Raw genomic sequence first — 14,214 nt, 5'->3', positions numbered from 1 at the left:
GGGATATAAAGAGTGCTATGGACGAAATCGTGTTTCACGATCCAAAGGTTATGCACACATGTCCACTGTTTTCTCGAAAAGTGTAACAACCACCGAGATGAAACTAAAAATAAGAGTTGGGTTTTGAACATTCTTCTTTGGATTTTTATGAATGGTGTAATTATTGGAAAAGAGCAAAATGCAAGAAAAACAAATTATCCTATATGCCTTTTTGAGTTTTTCATGCCCGCTCCCATAATATGGGGATCGGTGGCTAGTTTTTATGTAAAGCCTTTGACTGGATAACCTCTGTGCATGCGCAGTATGATTTTTTTATTTTTGAAAATGATGTTTACATTCTCACGCATGGATGACAGTTGAACACGTGGCTATGAAAAAACTGACTCTTACCATAACCAGTAAGTAAAATTGCCATGGTGTCCCCACGAAGGCAGCTTGCAAGCATTTCAACTGCATAGGTTTCAAATACTGAAACGCAGTGCCCCTCTTTTTATTGAAAGTTACCAGAGACGCTTTCAAATTCAGCGAAATTTCGAAACTCATCACCACACAAACTGCGCATTAGCGACAGCCTTGTCGTCATTTTCGGAATAGGCTGGTGCCGCGCTTACATTATCGTTGTGATTTTGTATCCTGGGGCCAGGAATCAGACCGAGGCTAATTTACATACACCTGGTGGAGTTCCTCCAGGATTCATTGCCCGCTACCGGTCCCTACATTTGAAGTCCGAAGGACAGTAAAGGGACCGCGAACCTGTTTAATACACATGTAATATTCCCAAAATGTAAAAAATGAACCTCCTTGATTTCTTTCAATGAGTAATCACATTGAGTTGACAAAAAGTAAAGTTAAATGGGTCAATCACCAGCGTCTCCTGTTCCTGCGTGGAGTTCGTCCAGCCACCTACCTTTCCAACCTGCCCTGCAGCACATCTAGCTGTAGCACGATCTGATGCACCTCGGCCCGTTTGACACGAGTCACAGCCTGATTGCATTCCATGTACCTGCAGGAAATACACATTACAGATGCAATGATATAAGAACCTATTTGAACTCATCTTAAAGGGAATGTACAACATTTGCTTTTGCTGCAATTTTCAGAAATCAATGGATTTGGAGGATTAGTATGTTATAGCAAATATTGTCGAAATGACTTGTTTCACGTTTTGGGCTTGTAGATGCTGGAAAAACCATGAAAACCAATCATGTTCTTGTAGTCTGGTTCCCTGACCCCACTTTAGATGAAACGGAGCAATCGTGACTTTAGGAAACTGTAAGGTCAGAGAACTTCAGTCTAGCAGGCTTGTACCCCTTCACAGGTGTGTAATCAAAAATTAGCAGCAGTTTTTGAAAAAAGCCAGTTTTCTCCAACGCTGGTCGGCCGACCAGCGTTGGAAAAATACCATTTTTCTTGAAAATGACAGCACACCAGGAGCCACAATTTTACAGGATGCTTTAGACTGTCATTCCCTAACAATCAAGTGAGGTATTTCGTGATTATTTGATCATTTCGTTTTGTGATGTTTGCAAATGTTGTATCTTCCCTTTAACCCTAAAGGGCCCAGCTTTTTGGGACCATCTCACAGCCTGAATGGGGGGGGGGGGGGGGGGGGGGGGGGGGAGGGGGCATTCTACACTCAGAACTCAGGCGTGAAGCAAAGAAATGGAGTGCAACAATCCATGAAACCATAGAGTGCTTGTGGTTTGGGGCAAAACAAGGACCAATGGGTTAACGAAAAAATCTGAGCAACTTCAGGCAGATGTGCCCTTTTAATGTTATCTATGTCTACCTTCACAAAACAGACTGGTTTACCTGTCCATGTAGAGAGTCTGTGGGAAGGTAAAGCGATTGTGAATCTTCTCCGGCCTTCCTATTACTTGGTTGAAATGGAACCGCGACAGCTCAAATGTTAGCACGTGGGGCAGCCTTGTAAACCAATGCTGTGAGTTAAAACAACAAAAAATATCAAAATTTACATGTAGATGGTGCTGTTTAGATTACTCATGGCAGCCAATGAAGGGATGCACACATGTTCATGCATGCATTTGACATTGACCGCGAGCAGTAAGCACAGCAAAAGCACGCTTAAATGGAATGTACGACGTTTGCTTTTGCTGCAATTTTCAGAAATAAATGGATTTAAAGGATTAGTATGTTTTACTAATATTGTTAAACTGACTTGTCTCACGTTTTGGGCTTGTAGATGCTGGAAAAACCAAGAAAACCAATCATGTTCTTGTAGTCTGGTTCCCTGACCCCACTTAAGATGAGACAGAGAAATTTATACACTTTGGGGAATTGTAAAGTCAGAGAATCAGTCTGGCAGGCTTGTACCCTTCACAGGTGTATAATCAATTGCAAAGAAAATGCGGGAACAATTGAACAATTCGGAGCGGTTTTTGAAAAAAGCCAGTTTTCTCCAACGCTGGTGGGAAAAATACAAATTTTCTTGAAAATGTCAGCACACCAGGAGCCACGATTTTACAGGATGCTTTAGACTGTCAATCCCTAACAATTCAGTAAGGTATTTCGTGATAATTTGATCATTTCGTTTTTTGATGTTTGCAAATGTTGTATCTTCCCTTTAAATCAGTGACGCAATAGAAATCTCCATGCGCGTGCAACCGTTAGCCCATCCACGCCGTGACATAGTGCTTAAAGCCCGAGTCCATCATTTGCAGCTATCCAAAAAAGTAACTGGCGTAATTATTGTTGAAAAACATACATGTTGAAAGATAGTAAGGGGACTAAACTCCCTGTGAAATTATCCTTTCTGGCAAGCTCTCATTTTGAAGAAATCAACGAAAGAAGGCATTTCCAACGGTGCTTCTTAAGAAGCACCGTAGGAAAATTTAAATTAGTTGTTCGTTTTATTATTCGGCGCAGCGCGCACAAGCATTGGCACGATGCACAGGCACATGCGGTTGCTATAATTCGTCGGATCAGTGCGCGACATCGCGTATAGCTGCAATTCAAAACAATTTAAAACATGATTCAGCAACTTTTGATTTGAAATTGAGATCCTAGAATGCTGCTTTTCTCGGAATATACAGCTGAAGCTGAGCTGAAACTTCATCAGGTTAGTTGTTCAGTATCCTTCATTAGATTTTGAACACTTTTGTTGCTTCACAAAAACAAAATGCACAAATCACAAATGATGGACTATATCTTTAAGGTTAGCACATTTTCCTGCTATAGTAGGCACAACTTTTCGGCTAACTGTTATGGTGCGCCATGAAACTGGGCCCTGGTGTGGCGTGAAATTGGGACTCCTCTGAAATACGGACTCATTGGTTGTATCGTGCATGGCTCAGCGACCAGAACAATGAGAACTTACTGATGCATGTGAGGCTGAGCTTCTTTATAAGGTAAACGGGACCAGATTTCATAGGAGTCCCAATTTCATAAGAAAGCGCCCTCAGAGTTCATTATTTAAACAGACCTCCTGCGCTGATTTCTCTTTGGCGTGTTGTACCGTCTCAATCTCCCGATGTGACATGGATGCCTCGATGCTCTCATGCAGGTCTTCATACCCACTGATCTGCAATGGGTACTGGCCAAACGTCTCTTGATTCATAAAAACTTTGCCTGTACAGGTGAAACAAACACACGAACACTTTTATACTTTGTGACAATTCTCAGGTTATCTTCTGCTGTGAATCTCTAGTTCACTGTAGTCTCATAGTACAAGATTACAGAACATCTTCCAGTTGTCATGCATGTACGGTACCGATATTATACAAATATTGAATGCTTCGAGTGGTGTAGTAAAACTAGCCTCCCGAGGTGATCCATGGACATTCTATTTTCCCGAGGCGAAGCCGAGGGAAAATAGAATGTCCATGGATCACCGAGGGAGGCTAGTTTTACTTCACCACGAGATAAAGCATTCAATATTTGTTTTATAACACTTCACCCACAGATTCTGCTTGATTTAAATTTTGTAAATTATTTAAATCTGAACACAGTTGAAATGAACTTCAATTTCAATACAAAATTGGTGGAAAATGTATTTCTCTCTTAAAAACTACCCCTTCACGAAATGTTTGAACCCAAGTCTGCGGTGCGCTCTCTTTGGAATAATACGCGCTACGCACAACGCGCACACCAGCATCCATTTGCACACAAATACCGTGCCGTGGAAATAGTACTTTGGTTGCTAATGGTATAGTACTTTGGTTGCTATGGGCATAGTACTTTTGACCATGCACAGAAAGATAGCAAAATTAGAAAGTAACATGTGACTCGCTCTCAGCCAATCAAGACAAAGAATTTGTCGGTGAGGTGTTATAAAAAAATATATGAACAGGTCAATGTAGATGATGTGATGTTCCCCTAGGATGCTTTGCCAACTTTTACTCTAGATACAGATGTGCCCCATAACAATGTCCTGCTAATATTCTGACAATGTACTTAGGATTTTTTTCTACTCTGCAAAAAACCTCCCACTATAATCCAACATATACTTTAATACAGTAAAAAGCATATATGCACTGCATGGGCTGTCAATTGGCTGCACAACAAAGTACAAGAGAAATTCTCTTTTAGGAAAATGACTGCCAGAGCTGTGACTGAGTCAGTCACAAGATAATCACCAGGTCAACTCAGAAGCGCCTCAAGTGAATCGTGACTTTAAAGGCATGGCTTTGTCGGTGTTTATTCTATTTTTAACTTGAGTGGCTTGTGATTTGACTTATGATTGAGTTTTGGTCAGGCGGGTGACTTGTGATCGTGATACTCGGCTTGCGATTGATTCATTTCAACTCTGCTGTCATTTGATGTACCCTCCAACTCACATCATTTGGAGTCTTACTAATCAGCTTTTGCATCATGCAATGCATTCCTCAAGGAAGATAGAAACCAAGTAGGCATACAATCACTGTCTACCTTCCTTGTGGAGTGCATTGGAGAGTGCAATATCTGATTACTACTGTTGTAACCAAGTCATTTTTTACAAGTCAAGTCAAGTTGCTAGTCATTTTTTTCCCAAGTCAAGTGAAGTCTCAAGTAAAAAAAAGAAGCTACTCAAGTCCAACTGAGTCCAAGTCAGCTAGAACTAAAGTCAAATTAGGTTTTGCCCTTCACCGACGTTATTTAAGCACTGTATACTCAGTGGTTACCTCCCGAGTGAAAGTTGGAAAACATCACTCAGGTGGGACTCGAACCCACGACCTCCTGCTTTCTAGTGCAGATGTCTTACCACTCGACCACCGAGCTAACGGGATCGGTTGGCCGTTTCGAATCTGATGTACATAGCAGCAGAACTAAAGTCAGCGACTCGAGTCAACAATGCTCAGGGTGATCACTGGTAAGATCGGAGGCATTGTGCCAGCTATAGTTCAGGTTAATGTCATGGAGGAGTTGTAGTGCAAAATGCTGGCACGCTGCTTCAGCCATTACCGAGGGCCTCCTTGAGTATACAGTGACTTTGTGTTCAGATTGGTCTACGGGAATGTCCGTCTGATGTACAGAAAATTATATCTATAGGAAGGGTGAAAATATGATCTTGATCTACCGTACACACCTTCGTTGATTCCCTCTGCTTTGAACTGACCATAGAACAGATCTAACATCGGGTTCCTCCGTGGCGTTTCCACTCCCTCTTCCTCACTGTTCAAACCCAAAAAAAAAAAATATCGAAATCCAAAGAGCCATGCTTTATTAATAACGGGGTCCGCGTGTGAAGAAAGAGGGCGCATTTTAACCACTTTCTAGCCCTGTGGGCGGGACGCACTGTGTGCGAGTACTGGTTAATGCGTGAACAGGGTGAGTAAAAAAAAAACGAAACCCAAATGTCGGGACCATTGTTTTAGTGAAGTTCTTCATGTAGCACTTTCAAAATCTAGGATATGAAAGCCCAATTCATAAGCTTTCTTTGAGTACAAGAATCGGTCAAATCACTCATGTACTTTTCAAGTTACGGAATTTTAAACACAACCACCGTTTTTAAGTTCTGTCCACAGATCACAAAAAAGGTGTGCGTTCTTTCAAGAAAATGAACAAAATTCACACACATCCTCATGTGATTTGTTATCGTTTTGCAGAAACAACACTGACATTTTTTTGTGATCCGTGGACAGAACCTAAAAACAGTGGTTGTGTTTAAAACTCCGTAACTTGAAAAGTACATGAGTGATTTGAATGATTCTTGTACTAAAAGAAAGCTTATGAATTGGGCTTTCGTGTCCTAGATTTTGAAAGGGCTACATGCAGAACTTCACTAAAACAATGGTCCCGACATTTGGGTTTCGTTTTTTTTTTTACTCACCCTGTAAAGTGCAAAATACACACGACTTATTTATTCTGAAAGACGCGTGAGCGTCACGCGTCTTCGGCAATACCTTTGAGCACAGTTGGAAGACTGATTCGGCTTTTATTAATGCTTTAATTGTTTTTTTTACCCGGCTTGAGGTGATGGGGGACGTGAGCAGTCCGATTTGAAGGCATCTTCCAACCACTCCAGTAGTTTGTGTGTAAACTCACTCACATCCTGAAAAGGAACAAACAATATGCACACTTTTTTTTAGTCTTATAACTGGATTCTATTCCTGACGCACGTAAAAAAAAAGGTACTAGAGGCCAACTTTTTCTTAAAGGGAAAATACAACATTTGCAAACTTCAAAAAATAAAAATACCAAATTAATTTGAAATACCTTGCTGGACTGTTAGTGAATGACAGTCTGAAGCATCCTGTAAAATCGTGGCACCTAGTGTACTGTCATTTTCAAGAAAAGTGGTATTTTGGTATCAATTTCCAACGCTGGTCGGCCGACCAGCGCTGGAAAAAAAATTGCTTTTTTCAAATACTGGCCCCATTTGACCATATTTAGTTAGTCCGCATTTGTTTGCAATCGATTACACACCTGTGAACGGGTACAAGCCAGCTTGTCTGGTTCCCCTAACTTTACAACTCCCCAGCGTTTATAAAGTGCTCCGTTTCATCTTAAATGGAGTCAGGGAACCAGACTACAGGAAAATGATTGTTTTTCTTGGTTTTATGGCATTTAGGAACCAAAAACGTCAAAAAAGTCAGTGTAACAATATTTGCTATATATAATGAACCCCCCAAATCCATCCATTTCTGTAAATTACAGCAAAAGCAAATGATGTACATTCCCTTTATAACCACCTTCAATGATTGAAGGTGGAATAATTTCCCGAGGTATTTGATACCATCCGTATCGTAATTATGAACAAGGCCTTTATCATTATTAATTTTGGCAGGTCTGTTTCAAGGTAATCACCAATGTTTCTACGTGCCGTTAACCAGGGTTTCTAGCCAAACTACCTTGACGGGTTAGAGTTACGGACTGGCTGATCCAAACTCCCTCACCTGTTGGCTGTTGGCTCCCCCGCTGGTGCTGAACGCTCCCTTCAGGATCTCCACCGCCTTGCTGGGGTCAACGTACTTGCGTTTAGTACCCAGCATCAGGGCGAACAGCGCCCTCAACTCGGTCATGAAGAGAAGGTTGCGATGTTCAGACTGGCCGGCGGGAAACTGAGTGGTAAAAAAACGGTAACTGTTCTGACAATCATGAACACTCTGTACTCTCCCTCTCTGGCTGGCAAATTTAACAAAGCCGTCCCAGCAGTCCCAATCAATTGAGCGACTGTTTTCAGCAGTTAAACGTAAGAGCTCCCTGCCTACACAAAGCAGGATTGACTGGCTGTGACTGTTTACGCAACTTGATACAGCTAAGCTTTGACTGTAGGTGATTGATAAGCCAGCCGTACCTACCAGTTACCTGCTTTTGTCTGTAGATGGACTCTGGCTAGTCACAGTGCTTATCTTATTTGTGATCTGGGATCTCTTGGTGACTTGCCCATGTATAAAACCTATGGCAGGGGAGGAGATTGAGTTTTCAACTGCGTACTGTTCAGACAGCAGGAGGGTTATTGAAGAGGTTGTGGAATGCTCGAAGACATTTCCGTCATTTTCGGGTATATGTAGCCTAAGGTGTGATGAAATAAAAACGACTATTGTTTCTGTCAATTTCTGTAAACGTCTATTGTTTTTTTTCAAGTCCTGTCATGCCTGTTTCGACCCGAACGTGCAATTTGTGTAAAAGTCGTCGTTGCGGGCAGCAAACAAAACACAGTAAATCGTGACGTAATAAACAGGACTCCCGATGCAGAGTAGCATAAACGAGTCCTGTGTACTCATTTTATGACAGAAACAATAGTCGTTTTTATTTCATCACACCTTAGACTACATATACCCAAAAAATGACGGAATTGTCTTCGAGCATTCCACAACCTCTTTAACATGTACATGCATGAAACATGTTACAACCTGAACGACAATTACAATTGCTATTAAGGCTGTCCTGTATATATACCGAAAATTTGAATATTTGATCATCAAATGAATATTCGAATAGCTTTATGCCGGCTTGAAGATTCAAAAAAAAATTAAACGTTAAGTTGATGCCACTTTTGTTTTGGTCGATGGTAGTTCCTTTCCCGTCCTTTCAGCTGGTTAAATCCCTTGACCCTTCAATTCAATTCAGTTGACATTTATTTAACACTCTCCAATAAACCAATACAAAGCTGGATAATGTAAGTACAATATTTAAACAAGCGATTACAAATATGAAGGTAATTACCACCAGAAAAAGTAATGCTTTGAATCTAATTATTTAAATTAGGATTAATAGCAAGCGATGTTGAGAAAAAGTATAGAATAGGAGAATAGGAGAATACAAGGCTGTTCACATAATACGTGTACAAGGCTGTTCACATACATGTAAGCCAAGGCTTGTAGGTGGAACAGCCTGGACAGACTATACAACATAATCACACAAAAAACAAGAAGACAGACACAATCGGACACACAAACAAAAGACAAACAAAACAAAACATAAGTCATATTTATTAACCAGGCTGATGCAAGATTAAAGAACAAAAATGCACAAAGGTAACAAGGAAAACGAAGGAAAGCCTAATATAAAATATAAGACTCTTATAACATACCAACTGTTAAACACTCCAGCAGTCCATAATACCGATTGCCGCACGTCAATTTTAACCGGCGCTTTGCGTGCATTTTTTGACCCGCGCGGCAGATGGTTGCAGCTGGCGTGTGCAAAACTTGAGAGTTTTGAATAATCAAATATTCGGTGAAACGCAGTTCCAAATAATCGAATACTAAATTATACGAAAAGGGAACAGCCATAATTGTTATGATGACTACATTGCAATTTCAAAATGTTTAAGAACGAGTGGCTGAATTAGCTCTGCCATCTGAACTGACAATACATCTTTTGTTTTTTGTTTCGGGGAGGGTGCTTCTGAAATGATCGACAGTACCTCTTCCTTTTGCACCAGTAAAAGCCGGAATGAAGCTTTTATAAAACACATTTTCACATCTTCTTCAAGTTGTGCGAACTGTAAGATCATATTTGACAGGCTCAATATCTTTCCATACCTCTGTGTTACTGGCAGGTGCGTTGGCAGGCGTGTTAGCAGGTGTGTCTGATGCTGCCGCCTGGTGAGCCTGCATGTTGGCTGGCGGCACAAAGTTGAGGACCATCTGACGAAACGCTGGCAGATGAAACATGGACTGCAAATGACGATACATCAGAAAAGTAAACATGAATTTCCAATTGTCAAGGGTTACCCAGGCGTTAGTCTACAGGTTCTACACATGTGCTTTACAAAGCAATAAGCCAGTTTGGATTTCCAAACATAGTCCGGTGCACAGCAAAAATTGGCGATTTTTTTTTCGGGATAACCGCAGCAGATAAATGCAAACAAGGCTATGGGGGACGTGGTAACCAAAACTGCATTCTGTACAATTTTTCATGCAATCAAAAAGAGATGGAACTTTCGTATGCACAAAAGTTTTCACACACAAGACACCCAAAAACACTTCGCTGTCCAAATTTTTTTAAGCAAAATGTTATACAAGTTTCAGAACACGATGATCTTTTCAATTTTGTTGGTACCCCGCTATGCTTTTGCATGCATACGATGAAAAGTTTATCCCGAAAGAAAAATCAGCAAATCTTGATGGGCACATGCGCAGTTGGCAGACCAAACTCGCTTATTGTGGAACTATCAAACAGGAGTAGTGCGCAAGCGCAAACATTGCCCAAGCTCAGTGTTCTCCAACATGTAGAACAAACCTGGCGCCCCGCCATGCTTTCTTCGGCGCCCGCCATGTTTAAGAAGTCCCCGCCAAGCTTTAAAATCCTGCCGCCAGGTTTAATTTTTTTGACTCTACAGTGTACATTTACAACTAAAATAATTGATTTCAGTTGTTTTTCCACACATTAACAATGTTTTTCGATGTCATCCCAGCCTGATCGGGGTTGTCTTAAAATCTCGCTGAATCAATCACACGCACGGCCGGCCGAGTAAACACCAGTGATTCCCCATGCACCCGTACGTACTATACTATAGTACGCGCGATGTACACACACACTGACAACTGAATCCCCAGTTCCGGAGTGTGCCGATACTTCAAGTAGCGACAACCCCGCCGCAAAAATATATATCTGTATTAGTACACACACACACCAGCAGGAGTACGTACGGCAGATCTTACGTGCAGCCAACCGACTTTCTTTTTCTCAGTGCTTGCACGCGCGGTGCACAATATAATACGCATTGATGTGTACGAGTACGAGGCAAACGTGCTCGAGGCCAAAACACGCGTGCACATGTGTTCCGATCATGCCGATTGTCAAAAGTTTGGCGATCGTGTATGGGCCCGGTTCCCTAAGAGACCAAAACCCACTTTTCATTTATTTGACTTACCAAACTAGTTGGCGACATTTAAGAACATACAGGTAGGTCATAAATAGAGGGAAATTTGGGGGGAAAATGACGATGACAACGACAAAACGCAACATGAAAATAAAGATGACGATCGCATTGGCACCGGCACCACCCATAAAATCGCGTTAAAAAAAACGTAATTTGTATCCCATTTTGTTTTTCAAAATTACAAAAAGGTGTCATTTGATCTGAGAGAAGTCTGTTTTAGGTTGAAAAGGAAATTTTTGAATGCTAAAAAAATCGGGGGAACTGGCCTGGAGAATCGCCTCAGATTGCACCACAGAGCATCTAGAATCCAAAATGTTCCCGGGGCCCTTAAGCGGGCCCCGGACCCCACGCCGTAAGGGCTTCGCGCTCCGCGCTCGCAGGAGTCCCCGCCGACCCCAGCGCCAACCTTTGATTTTCAAAGTTGGAGAACACTGCAAGCTACACGAAAAGATGGCAGCATGTACACGCAGCAATGTTTTGCAGAGATAACTGATTTGTTACTCAACAAAATTCCGGTGCATATGTATGAGACAGAGTCAAACAAATACAACATGGTTTGTTTCGAGTGGATAGTCGATATTATAACACCTCACCCGCAGATTCTGTGTCTTGATTGGCCGAGAGCGAGTCACATGTTACTTTCTAATTTTGCTATCTTTCTGTGCAATGCCAAAAGTACTATACGTGTAGCAACAAAAGTTACCATTAGCAACCAAAGTACTATTTCCACGGCACGGTATTTGTGTGCAAATGGATGCTGGTGTGCGCCTTGCGCGTAGCGCGTATTGTTCCAAAGAGAGCGCGCCGCAGACTTGGGTTCAAACATATCGTGAAGGGGTAGATTCGAAGAGAGAAATACATTTTCCACCAATTTTGTATTGAAATTGAGGTTTATTTCAACTGTGTCCAGATTTGAATAATTTAAGATATTAAAACCAAGCAGAATCTGTGGGTGAAGTGTTATAAAACAAATATTGAATGCTTTATCTCGTGGTGAAGTAAAACTAGCCTCCCTCGGTGATCCATGGACCATTCTATTTTCCCTATAGAAAATAGAATGTCCATGGATCACCTCGGGAGGCTAGTTTTACTACACCACTCGAAGCATTCAATATTTGTATACTAGCACACCTCTATACTGGAAGTTGACAAACTAGTTCTTCACCTATCAACCCGCAAACCATGTTATATTTGTAAATTGTAACCTAGTAATATAGACACAGCTTTTCATAAAGAGGCCCATTTTTCTTTCTTTCAAAACAAACGAGTGAGTATACATTATGCATGTACCTGTATGACTGCACTGAACCAGCAAGTGTTGCCCACGTTCTTCAGCCCCACCGGGCAGCCATTGTTTCTGCATCGGTCGTGTGGGTTGAGAGGGTCGCTGAACCAGACCTCGCCGGGCCGTAAACCAGACTTACTCTCTGCCATGCTCTGCTCCAACGCCCTGTACATAGCACATAATGGCAAAGTAAAGAATCAAGTTCAATTAAACATAAATTGAGGCTTCGCATGGTCGGGAGTTTTCTTTGGGAAAGGTTTGAAGATATACCATGTGAAGTGACTACAGGCCATTTTAAACTATCGTCTCAGCTACCCACGTTGAAATCAACACACGTTTCGTCGTAAGCAAAACCAGGTCTCATTGAACAAAGGTCGGCAATGCATACCCCTCACATTTACACCAATACACAAGTTCCTTATAAGGCCTTTAAAGTTTCAAGTTCTGTAGTCAAGCAAATGCAAGATGCCAATTGTTTTTCCATAAAAACACTTATATTCAAAGACTTTTACACTATTCTCTTTACAAAATGTAAAATATGTGTAGTAGTCACGGGTCCTAGCTCTATGGTCATATCAAATATTACAAATTTGCTTTTTTTCGCATGTTTCTCCACTACTGCCTCTACCCAGTTTCATCTCATTTTGCAAGAACGCCTTACACATTTCAGTGCTTAACAAATTAAGTCTGTGCTTGACAGCTCTACATACAGGGGTGTGAGTGGAGTCCAAAAAAAATAGCTGAAAATAGCTGAACCTGTAAATAACCGAACCTGCGAGCGCGAAGCGCGAAGCCCTTACGACGTGGGGTTCGGGGCCCGCCCAAGGGCCCCGAAAAAAATTTGAAGTGTAGATGTTCTGTGGTGCATTTTAAAGCCCCCTGGCATGCCTGGGCCAACTATTGGTCAAAAATGTTTTGCAATTTATGCATGTTTTTAAGTTAACTTTCCTTCATAATTGCTTAAAACTGCCTAAATGGCCAACTTGTATATGAAAACTGGGAAATTCAACCACGTTTTCCATATTTTAACTCCTCTTACTGCAGATGATTGATACACATCGTCATCGCGTGTCCCGGCTTCTAATCGAGTCGCCTAATTTCTGCCCATTATTAACCATGTGTTCCATCCAAATCCATTTCCACGGATTCGTAACCTGAGGATCGGTCTTGTCAATGTCCGAATGAAACTCCGAACCTCTTGGGATAATAACACATTTGTGTTGCACTGACATCTTGCGGAATCAATGTCAAAATACGTTTGAAACATTTGAAACGACACACTAACGTACGTATCAGCATGCAGCGGAATACGCAGCAGGCCGATGCGTGCATGCAATGAAATGCACACATGAACTTTGCCCCGCATGCATGATGCCCTCTACCGGCGCGGCGACAATTTACTAGTCTTATTTCAAGGCTTTATATTTGCAACAAGACGATGTTTACAGCGAGTTATTGTGGAGATCATCGCGTGTCACTACATGCATAGACACAGGAACGGCCGCAAAGAGTCCCAACGCGCTTCATGGCGCATGTGTGAATATTCATATTTATCTGCAGCCAATCACAGCGCAATGACTGTTGGTTCCCCGGATGCTGTTTACACGTTGTGTACACACGCGGCTTCGAGCTGAAAAATGCATGCACATGGCATCGTATAGTACTCACGTACGTACGTAAATGTACATGTACATTGAATACTCGCTTGCACGCACCCCATCTCAGAGCTACGTGTATGTTGTAGAGAGCGGATCGCGTGTGTTCGGCGGAAAATAAAATAAACGGAAATAAAATCAAAGCTTACGCGCGGGGGAAAAAGCGGGGGGGGAATCTGGACCATCGGAAGAAAAAAAGCGGAAAACAAAATGTGGCACGCTGAACAAAAAAGCGGAAATCCGCTAAATAGCGGAGATTTCACACCCCTGTACATAACGCCAAGGGTCACTTTTTTTTTGTACCGGCTGATATCCTGTTCTTCTGTGGATACTCCAATGGTCGTGCTCGGTCCTGCCGTTTCTCGTAACGACAGTGCAATGGCTCTCTGGAGGTCATCTTTTTCATCCCGATCGTGGGTCAAGTCAATCACATCTGCAAGATTGTTATTAATTCAAAAGACTTAAACCAGGGCCCAGTTATGGTGCTGTTTTGCAAAAGTTTT

At 41.8% G+C, this 14,214-nt stretch overlaps 1 protein-coding gene across 3 annotated transcripts in view; it reads right to left on the bottom strand.

Annotated features, from left to right (window-relative positions):
- Positions 1–14,214, bottom strand: part of LOC119735609 (ubiquitin carboxyl-terminal hydrolase 25-like) — a 39,477-nt gene that overhangs the window by 15,155 nt on the left and 10,108 nt on the right. For all 3 annotated transcript variants that reach the window (XM_038209378.1, XM_038209376.1, XM_038209377.1), the window contains 9 exons: positions 14,015–14,144; positions 12,062–12,221; positions 9,429–9,563; positions 7,335–7,499; positions 6,402–6,490; positions 5,525–5,610; positions 3,443–3,588; positions 1,813–1,940; positions 908–1,003 (listed from right to left, as the gene is read on the bottom strand). In XM_038209378.1, the coding sequence (XP_038065306.1) occupies positions 908–1,003; positions 1,813–1,940; positions 3,443–3,588; positions 5,525–5,610; positions 6,402–6,490; positions 7,335–7,499; positions 9,429–9,563; positions 12,062–12,221; positions 14,015–14,144 (1,135 nt within the window). The remainder of the gene's footprint in view (positions 1–907; positions 1,004–1,812; positions 1,941–3,442; positions 3,589–5,524; positions 5,611–6,401; positions 6,491–7,334; positions 7,500–9,428; positions 9,564–12,061; positions 12,222–14,014; positions 14,145–14,214) is intronic.

This window comes from Patiria miniata, unplaced genomic scaffold (genome assembly GCF_015706575.1).
Source record: "Patiria miniata isolate m_02_andy unplaced genomic scaffold, ASM1570657v1 HiC_scaffold_29, whole genome shotgun sequence".
Taxonomy (NCBI): domain Eukaryota; kingdom Metazoa; phylum Echinodermata; class Asteroidea; order Valvatida; family Asterinidae; genus Patiria; species Patiria miniata.
The sequence above is the reverse complement of the archived record's forward strand: the minus strand, read 5'-3'. Positions and strand labels throughout refer to the sequence as shown.